Genomic DNA, 22,555 nt, shown 5'->3' with positions numbered 1-22,555 from the left:
GTTCAGGTATACAACATCGTGATTACACACTTATATAACTTACTTTGTGATCACCCAATAAACCTAGTACCCATTTGACACCATACATAGTTATTAAAATATCATTTACTACTAGAGGCCCAGTGCATGGGCTCCCTCCTCTCTGGTTCTGGGTGCATCACCTGAGAACCGCAGCTGTCAAGTTACCGCAGCTCAGCAGCTTCTACGTTGAGTGTCTGCCCCCTGGTGGTCAGTGCGCATCATAGCTATCAGTTGGAGCATCTGCCTCCTGGTGGTCATTGTGTGTCATAGCTACCATTCGGACAGTAGGATGGTCGAGTGGTCGCAAGGCTTTTATATATATAGATATTTTCTATGCTGTACTTTACATCCCCATGACTATTTTGTAACTACCGTTTGTGCTTCTTAATACCTTCACCTTTTTCACCCATGTCTCAATCCGCCTTCCACCTGGCAACCACCAAAATGTTCTCTGTCTTTGAATTGGTTTTTGTTTTGTTTGTTGTTGTTTTTAGGTTCCACATATAAGTGAAATCATCTAGCATTTGTCTTTCTCTGACTTATTTCACTCAGCACAGTGCACTCTGGGTCCATCCATGTTGTTGCAGATGGCAAGATTTCATTTTTTTTAATGGCTGAGTCATATTCCATTGTTTATATATGCACCACTTCTTTGTCCATTCATCTATTTTTAAAAAAATATATTTTATTGATTTTTTTACAGAGAGGAAGGGAGAGGGATAGAGAGTTAGAAACATCGATCAGCTGCTTCCTGCACACCTCCTACTGGGGATGTGCCCGCAACCAAGGTACATGCCCTTGATTGGAATCGAACCTGGGACCTTTCAGTCTGCAGGCTGACGCTCTATTCTCTGAGCCAAACCGGTTAGGGCTGTCCACTCATCTATTAACAGAAACTTTGATTGCTTCTGTATTTTGGCTATTGTAAATAAAGCTGCATTGAATATGTGCATATGGATGTGTTTTCGAATTAGTGTTTTGGATTTCTTCAGATAAATACCCAGAGGCGGAATTGCTGGGTCCCTATTTGTCTATTATTATAGCCTTTGTTTTAAAGACTATTTTGTTGGTATAAGTATTGCTACCCCAGTTATTTTTTTGTTTTGTTTTTTAAATTCTCATCTGAGGATATATTGTATTGATTTTTAGAGAGAAGAAGGGTGAAAAAGTGTGAGAGAGAATTCTGTGTGTGTGTGTGTGTGAGAGAGAAACATTGATCAGTTGCCCTCTGTACATGCCCTGACTCGGGGTAGAACCTGAAACCCAGGTATGTGCCCTGACTGGGAATTGAACCAGCAATATTTCGGTGCACAGAACAATGATCCACCAACTGAGCTACTTTGGCCAGGTTTGTTTTCAGTTTTGTGAAATACCTTTTTTTATCCTTTTACTTTCAGTCTCTGTGTGTCTTTTGATCTGAAGTGAGTCTCTTCAAGACAGCACATGTAAGGAAGGTTCTTGTTCTGCTATCCCATTCACTCACTCTATGTCTTTTGATTGGAGCATTTAATCCATTTACATTTAAACTAATTAGTGATATATATGTAGTTATTGCCTTTTTATTATTCTTTTTTTCTTTTTTATCTCTCTGTCTTCTACTTAAAGAAGACACTTTAACATTTCATGTAATACTGGTTTGGTGGTGATGAACTCCTTTAGATTTTTCTTATCTGGGAAGCTCTTTATCTGTTCTTTAATTCTAAAGGATAGCTTTGCTGGGTAGAGTAATCTTGGCCTTAGGTCTTTGCTTTTCAACACTTCACATATTTTGTGCCAGTTCCTCTGGCCTACAAAGTTTCTGTTGAGAAATCAGCTGACAGTCTTATGGGAGCTCCCTTAAAGGTAATTAACTGCATTTCTCTCACTACTTTTAAAATTCTCTCTTTGTCTCTAACCTTAATTATGATGTCTTGGTGTGGGCCTCTTTGGATTCCTCTTGTTTGGGACTCTATGTGCTTCCTAGGCTTGTATGTCTATTTGCTTCACCAGGTTAGGGAAATATTCAGTCATTATTTCTTCAAATAGGTTTTCAATTCCTGGCTCTCTCTCCTGTCCTTTTGGTATCCTTATGATGCAAGGTTTGCATGCTTGATGTTGTCCCAGAGGCCCCTTAAACTATCCTCATTTTTTATTCTCTTTTTCTTTTGACTGTTCTGATTGGGTATTCTCTGCTACCTCCTGTTCCAAATTGCAGGTTCAATCCTTCCTCTGCTTTATCTAATCTGTTGATTTTCTGTAATGTATTTCTTCCTTTCTGACTGGTTCTTTAAATAGTTTCTATGTTCTTTTTTATGCTGTTGAAGTTCTCACTAAGTTCCTTGAGCATCCTTATAACCAGTGTTTTGAACTCTGTATGTGATAGATTGCTTGCCTCCATTTAATTTAGTTTTCTTTCCTGGAGATTTCTCCTGTTCTTTTATTTGGGGCATGTTTCTTTGTCTCCTCATTTTGGCTGACTTCCTATGTGGTTTCTATGTATTAGGTGGAGCTGTTATGTCTCCTAGTCTTGGTAGAGTGGCCCTATTTAGTATGTGTCCTGTGGGACCTTATAGTACAGTCTCCCTTGTCACTTGACTTGGTGTGTCCCTTGTGTGGGTTGTGTGTGCCCTCCTGTTATAGTGGAGCTTTGATTGCTAGTTGGAGGGATTGACTCTCAGGTTGATTGGTTGTAAGAACTGTCCATCACTACAGTGGGTGAGCTATTATATAGGGATTGACGATTTGTAGCAGGATTTGCTTTAGCGGGGCTCTGTTTCCTCCCTAAACTGCCCTTTGAGTGTGACATTCATGAAGGTGGTTGGGTGGTACTCTGGTGTGGTTTGAAGTTTCCCATGGGGGTATGTTGGTTCTGGGGGCTTCTTGGGAGGTTCAAGCCAAGGTCAGCTGCTGCCTGTGCCCTGCTTGGAGCCACCTGGTATGGGCTACAAAGTGATCTACAGATGGTTGCCACTTGTGCTGGGCTTGGAGATGCCTAGGAGAGGCTAAGCTGTGAACTGAGGCTAGCTGCTGTTAGTCCTTAGTTGGGGCTGCTTAGCAGGAAATGCAGGGCATGCCAAGGCTAGATGCTGCTTGTTTGGGGTTTATGAACATTTGAGAGATTTTAGCAGAGTCCCATGATCCAACAAGATAGGTCATTTGTATGGAAAAGCATCTGGACAGGCTATGGGTGGGCCAGCAAATTGGGTAGGGTAGGGTCTCAGTGAATTACTTGGGCGGGCTAACAGTGTTAGCCAGGTTGATGGAAATGCAGATATGGTGCCAGTCTGGGCCTGCAGGAGGAGGGCTCAGCAATGATCCATGGCTTCCTTAGCACTTCTTTCTGGGAGAAAGCTGCCCCTCCCACCTCTGCCTTGAAGCCAGACAGTTCAGTTCCTCTCAGTAAGTCCCTGAGCTTTTCAGGCTGCTGCTCCAGCACCGGAGCTAAGATCTAGTGACTCCTTCAACAGGTAAGTCCATGCACGCAAGACCTAAGCCACCTTCAGTCTGAGCCACTGCTCCTGCTGGTTTTTAAGCCGAAAGTTATGGGTACTTCTCTTCCTGGCATTGGAACCTTGTGCTGGAGAATCTGGTGTGTGGCTGGGATCCCCTCATCTTTAGGGCAGTGGTTCTCAACCTTCCTAATGTCGCGACCCTTTAATACAGTTCTTCATGTTATGGTGACCCCCAACCATGAAATTATTTTCGTTGCTACTTCATAACTGTAATTTTACTACTGTTATGAATCGTAATGTAAATATCTGATATGCAGGATGTATTTTCATGGTTACAAATTAAACATAATTAAAGCATAGTGATTCATCACAAAAAGAATATGTAATTATATATGTGTTTTCCGATGGTCTTAGGCGACCTCTGTTCACAGGTTGAGAACCGCTGCTTTAGGGGAACCTCTGCAGAATATGTAATTACTATTAATTTTTAAACTGCTGAATGTGTATGCGTGTGTGTGTGTGTGTGTGTGTGTGTGTGTGTGTCCAGCCCATTCCGTGTCTTTGTCACTCCTGCCTGTCTCAAAGTGGCTTCTTCTGTATGTCCTTAGTTATAGGACTTCTGTTCAGCTAGACTTCAGGCAGTTCCCAGTGCTGGTTATTCTCTCGTTTAGTTGTAGTTTTAAAGTGGACATGAGAGGAGGCAAGGGCTGTGCTTACCTATTCTGCAATCTCCATTGGAAGCCTGTCGAGTTTTTTCTTTCTGAATTCTGAAACACAAAAGTCTTTGCATCAGAGGTGTTGGATGAGGGAATGTGGACTTACAGATTTTTCTTTTCCCTTACGTTTTTATATTCTCATCCCTCCTATCCGTCAGAAACGGATTTTGCAATCAGGCCAGCTCTGGAAGTGAAGCATGGGGTTATGACTCACATGTGCTCTGAGTTTAAAGACAATAGAAATTTAAGAGTGGTGTCTTTCATCCCCAGGACATGTATAGTCACTGTAATCTGGGAACTGACAGGTCAGCGGCTAGAATCAAGTTTCAGCTGAGCCATACCCCACTGCAAATTTGGGGTGATCTTTAGCTGGGAACCCTGAGAGTCTTAGAAGATCTGAAACAGTTGAACTATGAAGGGATAGTGATAGCTTTCCAAGATGTTGTTGGAACATATTTCTATAATTAAAACCGTTCGTCCTTTATAGAACATCAGTTGTCTTAGCCAAGTTTTTAAAAAGCAACAATAGCCCTAGTTGGTTTGGTTCAGTGGATAGAGCGTCAGCCTGTGGACTGAAGGGTCCCAGGTTCGATTCCAGTCAAGGGCATATGCCTGGGTTTCAGGCTCGATCCCCAGTAAGGGGCATGCAGGAGACAGCCAATCGAAGATTCTCATCATTGATGTTTCTCTCTCTCTCTGCCTCTCCCTTCTTCTCTGAAATCAATAAAAATATATTTTAAAAAAAGCAACACCAAATTAATTAAATGAAATAAAATCAATTATATGATTGCCTATCATTAATGTTATTAAATCTAAATAAAAATTTTATTAAAATAGTAAATATTGCAGAAGTGGAAAAGTTGACTCAAATTCATGTGGAACTGTAAGAGGCCCTCAGTAGCCAAAACAATTTTTAAAAGGATGAATGAAGTTGGAGGATTCACATTTCCTGATTTCAATATTTTTATAAAACCACAGTAATTAAAACAGTGTAGTAGTGGCATACAGATAAACATATAGACCAATAGAATAGAATTGAGAGTTCAGGACTAAATCTACATATCTATGGCCAATTGATTTTTGAAAGGGTGTCAAATATATCTAATGAGAAAATGAGTCTTTTTAACAACTGGATTTCCACATGCTAAAAATTGGAATGAAGTTGGACCTCTACCTCATATTGTTTACAAAAATTAACTCAAAATGGATCAACAACCGAAATGTAAGAGTTAATACCATAAAACTCTTAGCTAAAACTTAGAGATAAATCTTCATGACCCTGGATTTAGCAATGATTCTTAGATACTATACCGAAAGCATGTACAACAACAGTGAATAAATTGGACTTTATCAAAATTAAAAACTTTTGTTCATCAAGGACATTCACAAGAAAATGAAAAGACAACTAACAGAGAGGGAAACTATTCGGAAATAATATATCTATAAAGCTTTAATACCCAGAATATATAAAGAACTCATACAACTCAGTGAAAAGACTTCCTAATTGAAAATGGACAAAGGATTTGAGTAGACATTTCTCCAAGAAGATATACAAATGGCCATGAAAAGATACTTAGCATCATTTGTCATTAGGGAAATGCAAATCAGAACCAGAACACCACTTCATACCTGCTAGAATTGCTATAATTTTTTTTAAAAATCAGAAAATAACTTGTCAACAAGGATGTTGAGAAGTTGGAATCCTCATACACTGCTGATGGAATGTAAAATGGTACGTCATTGTGGAAAATAATTTGGCGGCTCCTCAAAAAACTAAACATATAATTACTATATGACTCAGCAATTCTACTCCTAGGTTTATACCCAAAAGAATTGAAAGCAGGATCCTGGCCGGTATGGCTCTTTGGTTAGAGTGTCAGCCCATGCACCAAAGGGTCTCTGGTTCAATTCCCAGCCAAAGGCATGTGCCTGGGTTGTAGGTTCAATCCAGACACATCAATGTTTCTCTCTCTTTCCTTCTCTCCCTTTCTCCTTCCCTTCCACTCTCTCTAAAAATCAATGGAAAAAAATGTCCTCAGGTGAGGATTAGCAACAAAAGGAATTGAAAAGAGGGACTCAAATAGATATTTTTATGCCATTGTTCATTGCAGTATTATTCGCAGTAGCCAAAGGGTGAAAACAACCGAAGTGTCCATCAGTAGATGAATAGATAAACAAAATGTGATATATGCATGCATACAATGGAATATTAGTCATAAGGAATGATACATGCTACAGCATCAATGAATCTTGACATCATTATCGTAAGTGAAATAAGCCAGAAGCAAAAGGACAAATATATGATTCTCCAAATATCTAGAGTAGGCAAATTCATACAGGCAGAAAGTAGAGGCTATCATGGACTCGGGGGCAGGAGAAAATGGGGACTTATTGCTTAATGGGTTACAGAGTCACTGCGGTGATACAAAAAATTTTGTAAGTAGTGGTGATGGTTGCACAACCTGGGAAATGGAACTAGTACTACCAAATTGTACACTTAAAAATAGTTAAGTTAACAAAAAATTTTATCTTTAGTATATGTTAACACAATAAAGAATTTATGTACTACCAAATTGTACACTTAAAAATAGTTAACAAAAATTTTTATCTTTAGTATATGTTAACACAATAAGGAATTTATTTTTTTTAAAAGATGGTAAAGGAACCAATGAATTCAGCTGAAATCTGATAGGTTTATGATAGTCATTGGGCCTTTCTACAAAGGCATTAGCTAATCTGATTGGGGTGTGAGAATGACTCATGTGATGGTTGTTTCAGCTCTTCAGAAGGAGACATGTTTAACTTCTAGGCACATTTTTAGAGCTGAATTTGAAGAAGGGGAGGATTGTGGAAAAAAGAAAAGGCAGTGCATAAGAGGAGCTAAAACAACACCAAACATCACTGGCAATGCAGCAAGATGGAGAAAATTGTGCTTACCGAAGATCTTCTCAGGGGCAGTAGAGTTATTTGTGGATGGAAAAAATCCTTAGAATAACCAGTTAGGGTAGGGCTGGGAAGGTGAGGTGCCCAAGGGACTCACTGAACTTCTGCTGCCAATTCAGCTGTGGAGTCTTGTACTTGGGTAGGAGCATGTGTCTGATGTGTTGCTGGTGCAGTGGGCAGAGTGGAGGAGAGGCTGAGCCCCTCCTTTTCATAAGTATTGTGCAAATATTTGAAGAATATAATCATGAAGGGACACTATATTATTAGCCTGCTTTGTGTGTGGACATTATCTCAGTGTGGCCCAGTGCAATAGGTTTCTGGAAATACAAAAACTCTCATTATTATGTAGGTAATTAAATTGCATTCTGAGGAACTGAAGAGCACTATTAACTTTCGAGAGTGACAAAGAGCACTTTTGTCTTTTTCAAGATGGGGAAAAACGAGAACTCTAATGGAAACCATCAACTTGAACTTGGAATTTGCATTCCAGAAATGATTAGAGGAGAATGCCTCATTTTTTTCATTTTAATATTATGCTCATTGAGTTTATATGCCAGTAGCAAGCTGGTGTCAGATTGAGCCATCCAGATTCAGAAAAAAAGGGAAACATTTCCTGATTTACATTTCTTTTTATTAAAAGTAGTAGCCAAGAGTGCTTAGGACATTGAGGTCGTTCAAAAATATTTGCTAAATTAATGTTATCTTTTTCTATGTTCTAATTTATTTTATTCTTATATTCAAAAGGGAGTGAATGGCAGGGATAGCCAAGGTAAAAAGTAACATAGAAAAATTGGTGCCTAACAATGTTAAGGGTGCCAAAATTTATTAGAGAATAAAGTTAAAAAGTAATAATAGCCAATATTTATATAGTACTTAACAGTTTTCAAGTCACTTTTATGTGTCTGCAATTTATTCTTCACAATCACCTTCTGAAGTGGGTATTATAATATACATTTTATTGATGTATTCTCCACAATGACCTTCTGATGTAGGTATTGTAATATACATTATATTGATACATTTTTCACAGTGACCTTCTGATATAGGTATTATAATACACATTTTATTTATGTGTTCTCCACAATGATCTTCTGATCTAGGTATTATAATAAAGCTTATATTGATATATTCTCCACAGTGACCTTCAGATGTAGGTATTATAATATACATTTTATTAATGAGGAAACTGAGTCTTTGGGCTAAGTGATGTGCCTAAAGCCATGGGGTTATACTGTGTAAAGGTCTTAAAATTCAAGTCCATTGTCCTAGGTGGATACAGCCATCTTAATCCTGTAAGAAAGTCTCCCGTCTTTGTGTTTTATGTTTCATTATTGCCTTTCCTTTCACTAGTACTGACTCTTTGGCTCCATTTTAGAACTTAATATCTCATTTAATGTTATAGGGCCTGTAATCTGCAGGTTTACCACCTCTCTATAATATGGGAAATTGATTTTTCCCAACCTAATATTCACCAAAATACTGTAGATCCTGCTAAACAGGCCAGAGAAAGAGATACTGGAAACCATATATGACTACCACAGTATGATGTGAGGCCTGAGGGATAGACTCAGCTGTAAGTGATGCATGGAGTGAGACTGGGCAGGCCTCATAATATTTGGAAAGTATGGAATGATGGGAAATGGTCGCTCAGGGGTGTGTGTTTGCTTTAAGAATGGTGGTTGGGGATGTTGGCATTCAAGTCAAACGTTATATGTATTCTGAGACCAGTTTTCAGAGACTTCTAGTCAATTGGGAGAAGAGTTTTCAGGTACAGGACTGTTTGGCAGATCACTAGACATCCTGCCTAATCGGGATATGTGAACACAACCTCATTCCCAAGGTGATATGGGCCATTCCTTTGGCATCTCTTTAGTTGTACATTCACTAGATCATAGGATTCAGGAGGACAGCTTCTATACTTTCTTCATCTTAGTATTTGTGCTCCTATTATCTAACTTATATCGTTGGTACATGAATGTCTTTAGCTATTTGTCAGAATTTCACTGCTGTGGTTTTCAAAATATTTTAGTCTGTTATTTGTTAATTCTTTTAACTTATACTTACAATACTATCTTAATTCTTTTTTATTTTTTAATTTATATCAGAGAGGAGGGGAGAGAGGTATAGAAACATCAATGATGAGAGAGAATCATTAATCAGCTGCCTCCCCTACATCCCTTACTGGGGATTGAGCCTACAACCCGGGTGTGTGCCTTGCCTGTAATTGAACGGTGACCTGGTTCATGGGTTGATGTTCAACCACTGAGCCACACCTGCTGAGCTATCTTAATCTTAATTCTTTATCAACTTAGATTCAGCATTGGTGCCCCCTTGGAATTATTCATAGTAGCTCAAGAGACAAACTATTAAAAGAATTGGAATTGGACAGATTAAGATTCTTATTGTGTCAGTTCTGGGGGGTGACTTCAGGCAACTAGTATCCTTGAATTTTCATCTTTGGTTAAAGAAGATTAGATAAGATCAGACATTTAGAAGTGCCAGCTACCAAAAATAAACAAATTCACCAAATTCTGATTACATTTTTTTCATATCTCTGGGTCTGTGTACATGAACTTTATATTTATATAGTGCTTTGTGTTTTTACAACATGCTTTTGAATTGCCATTTGTATCCTTACACAGTCCTGTAAATAACCGGGGAGAGTAATTTTATTATCAGCTTCAGATAAATAAACAGAATAAGTTATTGCCTACGATCATGCAGCAAAGTTGCAAAATCAGGACTTGAACCCAGGCAGTCCCCTTCATCCATGCCCAGTGCCCTTTGCACCAGACCCTGGTTGAGGTCTGTCATATATTCACTACATCTCTGATCATTTCAATGGCAAGCAACCACCATAATAAACATGTCAGTTGGACCCAACCACCTCCAAGCCGGTGCTGTAGTTAGATGACGTGTAGGTGTATAATTCTGATTACTTTTATTGCTAGGGCACTACTTATCAGGCACTTCCGTTTTTACCCATAATCTCCTGAAAGGTCATTTTGTGTTTTATGATAGATAATAAATTTTCTTTGTTATAAAATTATAGATAATGGCTTTAAAAAAAATTGGCCATTGTATTGTCAAACCTGACTTTGAATTATGCTTTCATTGTGCACCCATACAAAATTCCATTGACATGTCAATGCCAAAGATTTTTTCATCATATTAGAATAACTAGTTTACAGTTCTCTAGTCAGCTTTGTAAAAAATGATGTGTTTTTTAATTGATTTCCAAGAGAGGAGGGGAGGAGGAGAGAGAGATAGAAACATCAATGAAGAGAGAGAATCATTGATCAGCTAGCTACCTCCTGCATGCCCCACAGTAGGGATTGAGCCCCCAATCCAGGGAATCAAACTATGACCTCCTGGTTCATAGGTGGACACTCAACCATGAAGCCATGCTGGCCGGGCTCTCCAGTCCACTTTTTGATGAGCAGGTAACATAGAGGTCCCAAATATTTTTATATTTCAAGTGCCCAAATTAAATGAACTAATCACAGTGCTATTCAAGGTGGTAATTTCAAAATATTACATTTTTAAAAATGATTTATATAAAGAAAGAAAGAAAATGAACGTTTTGGCCTTTTTGGGATCCCTCTGAACCCCCCACCTTAATTCTGCCCCTATTTTAATAAAGAGCCCCAACAGCGTCACCTTGATTTTAATTATTTTATTTTTGCTGAGAAATGAACTTTTCAGCTGCGTTAGATGATCAGAAACAAGAATGTCCAGTTTTAACTGGAGCCCTTCAGCAGGGGACGTATAGTTATCATATTAGGTTCATAAATTATTTGTTTCTCGGGACTATGTTAGGTCCTGAGAGCAACAGCTGCAGCTTTTTTCTACCTAGATGATGTTTCAATAAAGCTGTTTCTGTTTTTATTCACTCAAATTTACAGTTTCTCCTTTGTGTTGACATTAAGCAGTGAATCTATTAGTTCTCATTACCAGCAGAATAACACTATAAATAGTTTTATATTTTCTCTCACAAATCCTTTCCAGTTGCATGTATGCCTTTAATTTGATAGAATGTCTGGGTAATACATCTTGTTTCTCAACTCTGTCTTTAGGCAAAATGGATACTTTGTTAAGTTTGCCCTTTCATTAAAAAAATAAATTAAAGAAAAGGCAGCTTTGTCCCATCTATTGATCCCAGAAACTTAATAGATAAATTGGGCATATAATTATAAAATGATATCAAAATAAAAGGCCAAAGTCAATTCACTCTATCGGATTTATAATACTCATTAAAAATATCTGCAGTATTGTAGTATTGTTTCACTGACTTGCTAATTCTGCCCCACCTGCCCCCCCCCCAAAAAAAAACCAACAAAACAAGGTATCATAGACACCAAAGATAGAATTTTTTCAATATCTAAGTGCTATAAAATGGTTAGGTCTTTTCTTCCTAATGTAAACCAAGCTGCAAAACACCAATTTAAAACACATCCTCATAGCCAGTAGTATAAGCACATTTTAGCAAGTTTTAAAGGCGGTCTGCAAGGTTGTAATTATGATGTTGGAAATAACCGGTTGGTTACATTGCAGTTCTCGAAGTGTAACAGACTGTGCCGTAATCGCCGTTGCCCTCCTGGAGTTCTCAGAGGCGAGCACCTCAGTTCTGGCTTTGGTTGCAGCTCTGTAAGGCTTGGCCGGCCTCATGTGTTTCCTGTTTCTGCTTTGGTTCACATGTAGGGGTCCTGTGATGAGCTGAGTTTTTTTTGGAAAGAATTGGAACCATTTGTTTGTGTTGTCAGTGGTATGAGTTTCATGGACAAGACTCTGAGTGAACCTAAAATCGAATCCAGATATTGAGAGGTTTCTTAGTGCTCTGCCAAACCCAAGTACTGGGTAGCTGAACTGTTAGCTGATATATTGGTTTTGTTAAACGATCGCTTAGAGGGGTCTTGTGAATCTACCCTATACATGTCCAGCCTTCTTTTGGGCCACTGAAGGGAATTTTTCTGGAACCATAGGAGCCCATCCTTTCCTTTTACATAACTTTTAATGGATTTTTAAAAATTAGGTTGCAGCCCTACCCTATTTTGATTCCCTCTATTGCAGGCCCAATCTCTGGGCCAGTTGGGCTTCAATGTAGGAGGCAAACAATTGATGTGTCTCTCTCACATCCGTGTGTCTCTATCTCTGTCTCTCCCCCTCCCTTCCACTCTCTCTAAAAAGTCAATGGGAAAAAATATCTTTGGGTAAGGATTAACAACAACAACAAAAAATTAGATTGCCTTGAAAAAAATCACTACAAAAGCAAAATAACATATTTCATAAATTAAAAATAATTTCTTAACATAATTTAATTCTGTGCAGCTGAATGCCACATATTGTTAATGTCTGTTTTGGTATTGTGATTTATAATAAGAAATACAGAGCCCCTAAAACCCCAGGAGTTTCTTATAGGATAAGAGCAGAGTGATAAATGTGCCTTTTAGGTTAGAGACGTGACGTTCGCAAAGCCCCTAGATCAGTGGTTCTCAACCTGTGGGTCTCGACCCCTTTGGGGGTCAAACGACCGTTTCACAGGGGTCGCCTAAGACCATCGCAAAACACATATATAATTACATATTGTTTTTGTGATTAATCACTATGCTTTAATTATGTTCAATCTGTAACAATGAAATTGGGGGTCACCACAACATGAGGAACTGTATTAAAGGGGTCGCGACCCACAGGTTGAGAACCACTGCCCTAGATAAACAAATGTGGAGACTGGTTGCCAGAAGAACCCACCAGGTGATTAGAGGGTTGAAATTTTCAGTCCCACGCCCTGACCTGAATGAGGTTACATCAGTGGCCAGTGGCCAGTGACAATCACTCTTGCTTATGTAATGAAGCTTCCTAGAAACCCAGAGGAGGGTTTTGGAGGCTTCAGGTTGGTGAGCATTTGGAGATGAGGAGTGGTGCACTGGCGAGGTCATGGAAACTCCTGCTTCCCACACACATGGCTTAGGTTCCACTTTGTCTGGCTGTTTGTGTCCTTATCTTACCTTGTTGGGGAGAAATAATTTTTCCTCCACCATACAAAGGGTTTCTTTTGTTGGTCTGATAATCAAATCAATATTTAAAAGATTCATAGGGGAAAAACAAATGTTTAATTTTTTGCATACAGGAACCCACATATACATGAGAGGCTTGGAAACAGAGAGGGAACAGGAGGCATAAGTGTAACAAGGTAACTTTGGCTGCGTAGGAACATGTTCTTAATGACATAAACTTAAATATTCTTAAATATTTAAATATGTTTAAATACCAGTGACAAACAGTTAAATACATTTAAATAAATATTCTTACTTATCAACAGGTCCAACCTCTTAAATAAATCAATGACGTGAAAAAGGCAGACTGTTAGAAATTTAAAGAGCCCTAAGGAATATAACTCCCACACCACCAAACAATGCACTGAGTTCTGACCCTCTCGGAGAGAGCACCAGATGCCATAGGTTAAGGGCTCGGTGCCACAGGACTTGCCATATTGAGCCAAGGAGTGGGATGGGACAGGCTTCCGAGGGGAGGAGGGTCATTCACGGGACGATAAGAAGAGCAGCTGTTCAGTGATTAGATATTCGCCCTGCCATACAGATGGGTCATAAAAGTTTATTTCTGGTGATAGCTGTTATTATGGGCAAGGCCCCCAATTTCAGTTCAAGGGAGAGAGAAAAGTTTCTCTTGAGCCCTCGGGGTCTTGATTGCCTTCAGCTCGGAGGAATCCACATGCCATAGTGGTACATCTCGGGGAGGCCCTTTCTGAACTCCTCCAAACCTTGTATAATAAACTGGTAAGTGGAAGGAAATGTTTCTATTAATTCTGTGCTCTGCTCTCACAGATTAATCAATCCCAAGGAGAGGGTGGTGGGAACCTCCAGTTTAGAGCCAGTCAGCCAAAAAGCACAGGTGACAACCTGGACTTTCCATTGGCGAAAGCACACTGCACATGGTTGTTTTGTTCTCTCAGTATCTTTCAATCTGGAACAAAAACGGTTCATTCATGTCAGGAACTTGCCGATGAGAGTCATACCGTGCACAGTGGCCCGCCTGGATCTGGTTCCTCTGTCCTCCTGACACTGTGCTGTTCACTACACTAATCACACAGGGCCACTGAGCTTTTGAAAGGTGGTTCGTCCAAATTGAATGTGTTGTGAGCATAACATTCACATTACATTTCTAAGACTTGCTACCGAAAAAAAAAAAGGTAAAATAGTCCGCTAATAATTTTTTATATTGAATACAAATTCAAATGGTAATCTGAACATATATTATCCATAGGTCCTAATACTAAAATTATTTTTATTTGTTTCTTTTCATTTTCTTAATGTATCTAATGGAAAATTTTATTTGCCTCCCAGTATATTTCTACCAGATGGTGCTATTCAACAGTGGTATTCAACAGATTTTAAAACAAAATTGCTCCCCCAGAATCACTTCACATGAGTTCTCTGAGATGTCTTGGAAAAAGAACATGGGTAGATTGAAGTGTTTTTTAGCTAGAGTGTGATAGCATAGTTGCTGTGTCCTTCTAGGTAGGCACTAACAGATTTTCCATGGTAGGTCTAGCCCAGGGGTCCTCAAATTACCGCCCGCGGGCCACATGCAAATATAAATATGGTATTTGTTCCCATTTTGTTTTTTTACTTCAAAATAAGATATGTGCAGTGTGCATAGGAATTTGTTCATACTTTTTTTTTAAACTATAGTCCGGCCCTCCAACGGTCTGAGGGACAGTGAACTGGCCCCCTGTTTAAAAAGTTTGAGGACCCCTGGTTTAGCCTAAAGAAAGCATTTTCAGACCTGATTTCCTCCAAGCCTGGCATTGTCCAATAGAGGAGACAGCTACTGAAGATTTTTAGTGTCTTTGATAGCTGAAAGTATTAAATCATATAAACCTATAAGTGTGCCACAAATGCTAAATATAGTTGGTAAGCCAGTGCTGCCGATTTAAAAGCAAAAAGTATGTGAGCTGATGCAACTTCATGCTTCATTTGTTCATGTGTTTGTTTATTTTTAGGGTTGGAAAACTTCGATCAGATGGTTGGCTCCAGTTTTGGAACTCGGGAAAATCAGCCTGATTTCCGATCCCCGGAGTTTGTGAGTATTACTACTCTGTCTGAAATCTGTACTGGTTAGCCAGACCTTCCTCACCAAGCGGAGGGGAAGGTGTGGCTTTTTCCATGGATTCTTGCCTTCAGCGGCTCTTCATCTGGCACAGGTCTCGCTGGCAGTGCTGTGGTTCTTTGGGAAACAGGTGCCTATAGAACTGTAGCGTCTTGGCATCATGCTCTGTTGGTTCGTTCTGCTACGTGTCATCGTCAATGGGGACGCATTCTGCAGCACGATAGCATCACGTTCCCCATCATTCGTTCATACCCTGGTATCAGTTTCTGCTGTTAGTAGCTCAGGAAACCAGTCTTTACTGCGCACGTACAAGTCCATTAACCAGTCTGATTCCCATTTTGTTCCGGAACCTCCAGTCATACAACCTATATAGATATATCTTGCGGGGCTAGGATTATTGTAGTGGTTATTCTTACCAAGAGGGGAACTCAATGCTTCCACTAAATTAGACTCATTAGAGGCTAGCCATGGTTCCTACCCTTAAGAAATTAAAAATCTTATTAGATGCTACTGTGATTTTATTAATGCCTTGTTAAAAGAAAATTAAGCACATAGGATGCTTTATGCAGAATGTCCTCGCTGAATAGGTTTTATATTAGATTCACTTGAGGGAGGGGGTGGGAAGAAGTGTTTTTCTGACTCCTGTACCCTGTTATTCACAGACGTGTAGGAAAGCATGCCAGGACCCACCGCCATGGATTGATTTTTGCCCCCTGCTGCAGGCTTGTCTACCACTTTAGCAATGCAAAAATCTTTTTTTATTTATTTTCAAAGTGTAATATGCAGTCGCCACTCCGACAATTGACAGAGCACCAGGGCAGCATTGTATTATTGATAAAGATGCCCCCCCCCCCAAAAAAAAGAACTCATTATGTGTTTTTCCTCTCTCTTCTCACTCACTCTTTATGGATCGCCCCCTCGATTCAGCCAGGAGGAAGAGCTCTGGACTGAAAAAGAGATCGCACATCAAACTGTACCCACAGTGCCATTGTATTTCAGAGTGTGGGCTCCTGCGGTGTACTAGCAGATTGCCTACTGCGAAAATCACTTGGCTGTAATAGAAAGACATAGTGTTCGATGGCTTCCCTGTTATATTCAATGAGATTTTCAGTGAAGGAAAATTGGGAGTGCTCGCCAGTAGTCCTGCATCTTAAAGGAGCAGAGCACTTTCATGGTGGATCCAACTTCTGCAGTTAGAGGCCGGAGTGGAATTGACACAGGTGTTTCACATTTGAGTGTGATATCGGTACAGGCTTGGGGAGGTGGCCCTCTTTGGTTCTGTTATTTTCGAACTGCTTTTTTTCTGATAACCTGTAAGCAACATATCTAATCTAAAAAAGAGCTCTGTGCAGTCAGGTGGTGGTGTGCTTGGTAAACACATGGAGTTTACACCAATGCCCGGTGTGAAAATAGAAGTATTTTTTCTTAAGAACAGATCTTTGTATATTATGGCGTTGGAGATTGGCATGCCTCAGTGTTGTCTTTGCCACAGACAGTCTACACTGGAAATTACACTGGGAATCTTCTTTTACCTTCAGTGTTAACTGCCCCATGTCCCTTTTTCAGGTGTGAGGACTGGCCAGTCCAAGCTAGAATGACCAGGGCTGGAACTTGGGGATCACAGAATAGACTTACTGCGATTTGTCTTAACAATGAGTCCGAGAACCTCCAAACTGAAAGGAGAGATTTAGGCTCTGTCTTCATATTTTTATTTTCCACTCAAGAATATCCAGTCATTTCTTCACACCACAGTAGAAGAGCTGAAGTTGTTAATCAGTTTCCTTCTATGTACGGTTGATATCGATGTCTATAGCCTTGCTATTATCTTTCTCTAATTGTGTGTTCGCACCCGTGTTCAGGAAGGAATCTGTGATTTTTCTTGTGCTTTATGGATTTTCACGCATCCGATGCTCACTGCATGCCACATGCCTGTGTGGCCTGTGCATAGCTGCTTCTATTTTCTCCCCAGCGTCACTGTAGGCTGCATACTCCCAGTTCCACAGTAAACATGTATTTCCCCGATGCCGTCTCCATGGTAAAAAGCAGGAGGTGTGCAAGGTGCCTGGAGAACAAGTCCTCGAGGGAATCGAGCGTAATATTGAAGGGTAGCCTTTTTTGTAGGCAGAATGTTACAGCATCAGTGAAAATGGGTGGCTCACTGGGCCGTGTAGGCAGGCGGATTGGGCAAACGCCAGGACAGAATCAGGTAAGCTGATCCAACCCCAAATTTAAAATCAGAAACAGGTGATACTGTGACCCTGGGAGCAAACAGAACCCAACAGCAAAGCAAAATTGAAAACAGGGAGAAGACAGAAGAGTAAAAGGAGCTGTGAAGTCAGCATTCTGTTCTCCATCTGGCAGTTTGCTGAGCTGAACCGAAATAAAGCAAGGCACAGACTATGTTTACTCAGGCCTTAGCCTCAAATAGTTCAGATTTTAGAAGGATCAAGAGTCTAGTGTTCTCATACAACGGAGTGTATTTATATGGTTTGGCCAACAGGGAGAACGAAAATGCTTATCATTATTCGTTTCCTTCAGAATTTCCGTTTTTCTTTCCTTTTAAACAAGGCCTCAGAGAGCAGTGCTAGTTGAGTAGCCTTGGTTACCGGCATGATAAGCACATTCAAGGTTTCCATCGCAGCTCAGGTGTCTATGAAGTGACTAGTCAGGCGGAGCCGTGTTGCCAGGCGGTCTATGTAAATGACTGTAAGTGACGGGTAAACAGATGCTGCCGTGAACCCCCGTGTGGCCTGGAGACAGCAGCCCACTGTGCTCACTTCGTTCACGGCAGAGGTTACCCATTCATGCTTTCGTCACCGGCGTCTCTGTGCTCCTCCTCTCCACTTCCCACCCCACTTATAGACTGAGGCAAGGTTAGCCAAAACATGCTGAAACGGAAAGGGGTGACAGAGATGTGGACACAAGGTGTGTGTGCATGTTTGCTACTCCGAAGCGTGTGAGGTGCTGGGAACATGTTGAAACGAAACCTGGACCCTCTCTGAGGTGAGGTGGACGCGGGAGTGAGGTGGGAAAGACCAGGCTAAATGCTGACCTTACAGAGCGTAACTTGGTGATCTTGCTCTGCTGGGAAACCATCTCATTCCAGTGCAGGTTTTTATATAAGCACAATGAAAATCAGTTTCATAACCTGCTTTATTAACTTAACATTTTACCCTAAATGTTTCCCTTGCTGTTTTCCCCCAGTTTTACTGAGATTTAATGAATATATAATTTACATGTGGCACTGTGTCCTTTTAAGGTATACAGTACCATACTGTGTTTTTTTTCCCTCTAATGTTCCTTTGTGTTAATTAACTATAATTAAATTATAATTTTCACAACAGTTAGTTCATGGCGACCTAGTCAAGGACAGAGTGGTATGGCCAGATGCTCTGGAATCAGGTGATTGGTGACCACCGTTTTGGGACATGGACCCCAAACATAGACTAGGTACGTGATGACAGGTCTCAGACACTGGGGAAGGGGACTGGCCAGAGTGAGGTTGGGGATCGAATATCCCTGATAACCTTATAGAGTTCAGACTTTGAAGCAGAGATGACAGACCTAGGCTGTCTGTTCAGGACTGAGGAGGGAAGCCATCCACATGGCTATGGAGCAGAGGTGGTTCTGCAATATGGTAACATGAAGATAGAGGGCACCGAAGCTCCCCCCAGTGCCTTCAGTTTCAGGTTTGGTTAAGAACAAAGGTGACCTGAGGGTGCAGTCATGGCTGACCTCGCAAACCTCAGGTTTATTCCAAGCCTCAAGGAGTGGAGGGGTTCGTAGGGAGAAGGGTTGAGTAGTGGTCAAGTCTGTTTCTAGAAACCCCATCTCTGTTGGTATGGGCCCAGGAACTTACATAGGCCCGATTGCCTGGGCACACCTGGGTGAAGGATGGGGGCGGGAAGAACTCGGATCTAGCAGTGGGGACTCCGCTTGTCAGGAAAACACGTGGAAGGAAAGAGAAGGCTAAGGGATTATGTTTTATGATTTGAGTCTCGCTAATAATATCCCCATTTCAAGCCTTTTCAGATTTAAGATTTATACAGTGGGGCGTTGACTTACGAGTGTCCCGACTAACAAGTTTTTTGAGATACCAGCTGTCTCTCAGCCGATTTTTTGCTTGGAGTTGTCAGAGTTATTTGAGTTAACGAGCTCCTTTACGAGCTCGGTCTCGGAATGAATTAAACTCGTAAGTCAAGGCCCCACTGTATTTAAGTCTCCTGGCTTTTTGGAGGCAGGAAGAGTCTTATCACCTTTTGTCTCATGCTGTTGGTGATGTTTTCCTTTGTTTAGCTTCTACCAAATTTAGAATAAATAATGAGTGTGGGTTGGCAAAAGAATATTAGGATTACAATAGGATGAACCAGGGAAGATGATGAGAAACCAGGATTTAGAGAGACTTATCTAGAAAAATAGACTCAGGAAAATGAGGATTAAAGTGAAGTATACTGTATGTCCCCTTCGTTCAGCACTCACGATTATACAGAGAGAAGGAGGTCTGAAGAGTATCTCATTGTGTAACTGGCTCCCTTTTTGAGGGAAGATACTACTTTCTAGAATATACTGCTGATTCCCTGAAATTCAAATTTGATTCTCTTTCACTAGATGAAAATATATGTGATCCCCGAGAAAGAGTTAAAATAATAATTCATTTAACAAATAATGTATTTGAAGTCTACTATTTTAGGCACTATAGTGAACAAACAAAATATCCCTGTACGTGTGGGACTTACATTTTGGTGGGAGAAACAATAAATTAAATTCATAAAATACACAAAATAAGTAAAATACATCACATGCCAAATCGTGGTAAATCCTAAAGGGAAATAAAGTAAGGATTGTGTGTGTACATTGAGGGGGAAGGGTTACAGTTTTAAATAGTGTTCAGGGCACAGCCCACTGCAAAGGTGGCAAGTGAAAAGACCTGAAAGCAGGGGCGCATACTATTTTGAAATCTAGAGGAAGCACAATTCAGGCAGAAGGAAGAGCTTAGACAAAGGTCTTGCGGTGGGAGTTTGTGATGATTGAGGAAATGGGGAGGAAGCCAATTTGATTGGAGTAGAGAGAAGGATGGTGAGAATAGTAGACAGTGGGGACTTTATAGGCCATTATAAACACTTTGGCTTTACCCTGAGTGAGGTGGGAAGTTACTGGAGGATACCGGGGGTGTTCTGAGTAGAGGAGAGATTTGATCTGAGCTGTGGTTTAACAGGATCACTTTGACTGTGGTGAGTGTAGACTGTGGAGGAATAAGAGCAGAAGCATGGAAACCTGTTGGACTTTTTAGGAATCCAAGTGAGAGATGATGGTGGCTTGGTCCTGAGTATTAATGATGGCAGTAATGAGACATATGCTCATTCTTGGTGTGTTTTAAAGGTAGAACCAAGAGGATTTGTTGACAGATCTGATGTGAGGTATGCAAGAAAGAGCAGTCAAGGATGACTAAGGTTTTTGACCTGGAAGACTACAGAGGAGCAGTTGGGGGGAAAGTGTGCAGTGGAAGATCACATTTCCGTTTTGTATCTGTAAAGTTTGGGACATCCAGGTAGAGAAGTTGATATATAATTGGATATATGAGTCAGGAATTAGAGAGGGGTGTAGCTAGAGATGTGAGGTGTCAGCACACAAATGGTGTTTAAATCTGTGGGACTAAATGACAGCATCAAAGGAAAGAGGGAGATAAAGTTAAGAAGAGACCCTGGTGTGAGCCCTGGGGTCCAGTGTTTATAGATCAGAGAGATGAGGAAGAGTCAGCAGAGGAGACTGAGAAGGAAAAGTCAGTGGGGTAGGAGGCAAGCAAGGAGAGGCCTGGAAGCCAATGAAGAAAGTACGAATAGGAGGGAGTGACCAAATACTGCTGGTGAGGATGAGCGATTGGATGTAGCAACATGGAGCTGACCTTGACCAGAGTCTTAGCTGAGTGGTGGGATCCAAAACTCATGAGAGAGAATTCAGAATGGAATGGAGGAAGAGGAATTGGATACAGGGAGTTTGGAGAACACTTTCCACAAGATTTTGCTGAACAAGATGACAGAGAATGGAGGTATTTATCTGGAAGGGGATTAGGATGAAAAGAGTTTTTTTTAAAAAAATATATTTTATTGATTTTTTACAGAGAGGAAGGGAGAGAGATAGAGAGTTAGAAACATCGATGAGAGAGAAACATCGATCAGCTGCCTCCTGCACATCTCCTACTGGGGATGTGCCCGCAACCCAGGTACATGCCCTTGACCGGAATCGAACCTGGGACCCCTCAGTCCGCAGGCCGACGCTCTATCCACTGAGCCAAACCGGTTTCGGCTGAAAAGAGTTTTTTAATTAGTTCGTTTTAAGATGGCAGGAATTACCTTTTGTAAAATAATCTAAATAATTCTGTAAGGACAGAAAATCTGGCACTGCAGAGCAAAAGGGAAGAATTCCTGGAATGCCCTCTTGAGAGAGGACAGGAAGGGGATGGTATGTGGTCCATAAGTGGAGGCCTCTCCCCATAGCTAAAGAGATGGTTCGTTTTAGAGCCACTATGAGGCCTCAGGTGGGAGGAATCGCTTTGTTAGACTGGCTAGTAGGAGCTTACTGAACTTTTTCTCTTGATTGCTTTTTATTTACCAGTAAAATGGGAAGCAAGGCATTCACTAAGATTGAGAAAGGAAAAGAGACGGGGGAAGATATGAGTAGAGTGAATGCCCTGGGAAATGTGACATAATTGCTGGGTGGTGCTATGAGCCCATTTGAAGTGGGCATGATGATTTGAACGCTTTTTCCATTCCAGTCCAGCTTTGGGGAGCAGGCATGAGTTAAGCAAATAGTTTGATTTAACTTATTTTGGGGGTTCACCAGGTCAGTTCAGTGAAGCAAGACAAGACTAAGAGTTACCAGATGTTTGCAAGAGAGTATGGGACCAGGGATAAGAGGAGATGAGGCAATAGGGTCAGTAGATTTAGATTTAGATCAGTAAATTTAGTGGGGTTTGATCATGTTTGGAGTTGGGGTGTGAGGAAAAAGTGAACTGGAATAATAAAAGGCGATAGTTGGAGAGTCAGATGTTTACAATTGAGGGAGGAGTTACAGTAACAAGTACAGACAAAGTCTGGGGTTTGAATATTGGAACAAATGGCTGAGGAAGGGTGGAGTTGCAAGAACAGGGTGTTGGGAGGATCACATATGTGGATATGAAAATCCTCAAGAGTGATGCCAGGTGTAATGTATTTAAAAAGTAACAGTGAGCCAAAGCTTACATTTCCAAGGAATAAGGGGCAGTGACTCGGGTCTGCAGATGGCTGCAAAAGGAAATGACCAGAGAGGAGGAGGAATTTG

General features: G+C 40.6%; 1 protein-coding gene across 1 annotated transcript in view; it reads left to right on the top strand.

The window, feature by feature from the left end:
* ANO6 (anoctamin 6) overlaps positions 1–22,555 on the top strand; it is a 144,227-nt gene that overhangs the window by 19,571 nt on the left and 102,101 nt on the right. Inside the window, exon 3 of the mRNA XM_006755573.2 lies at positions 15,132–15,211. Within this exon, the coding sequence (XP_006755636.1) occupies positions 15,132–15,211 (80 nt within the window). The remainder of the gene's footprint in view (positions 1–15,131; positions 15,212–22,555) is intronic.

Source organism: Myotis davidii, unplaced genomic scaffold (genome assembly GCF_000327345.1).
Source record: "Myotis davidii unplaced genomic scaffold, ASM32734v1 scaffold290, whole genome shotgun sequence".
Taxonomy (NCBI): domain Eukaryota; kingdom Metazoa; phylum Chordata; class Mammalia; order Chiroptera; family Vespertilionidae; genus Myotis; species Myotis davidii.
This window is presented reverse-complemented; position numbering and strand designations above follow the sequence as displayed.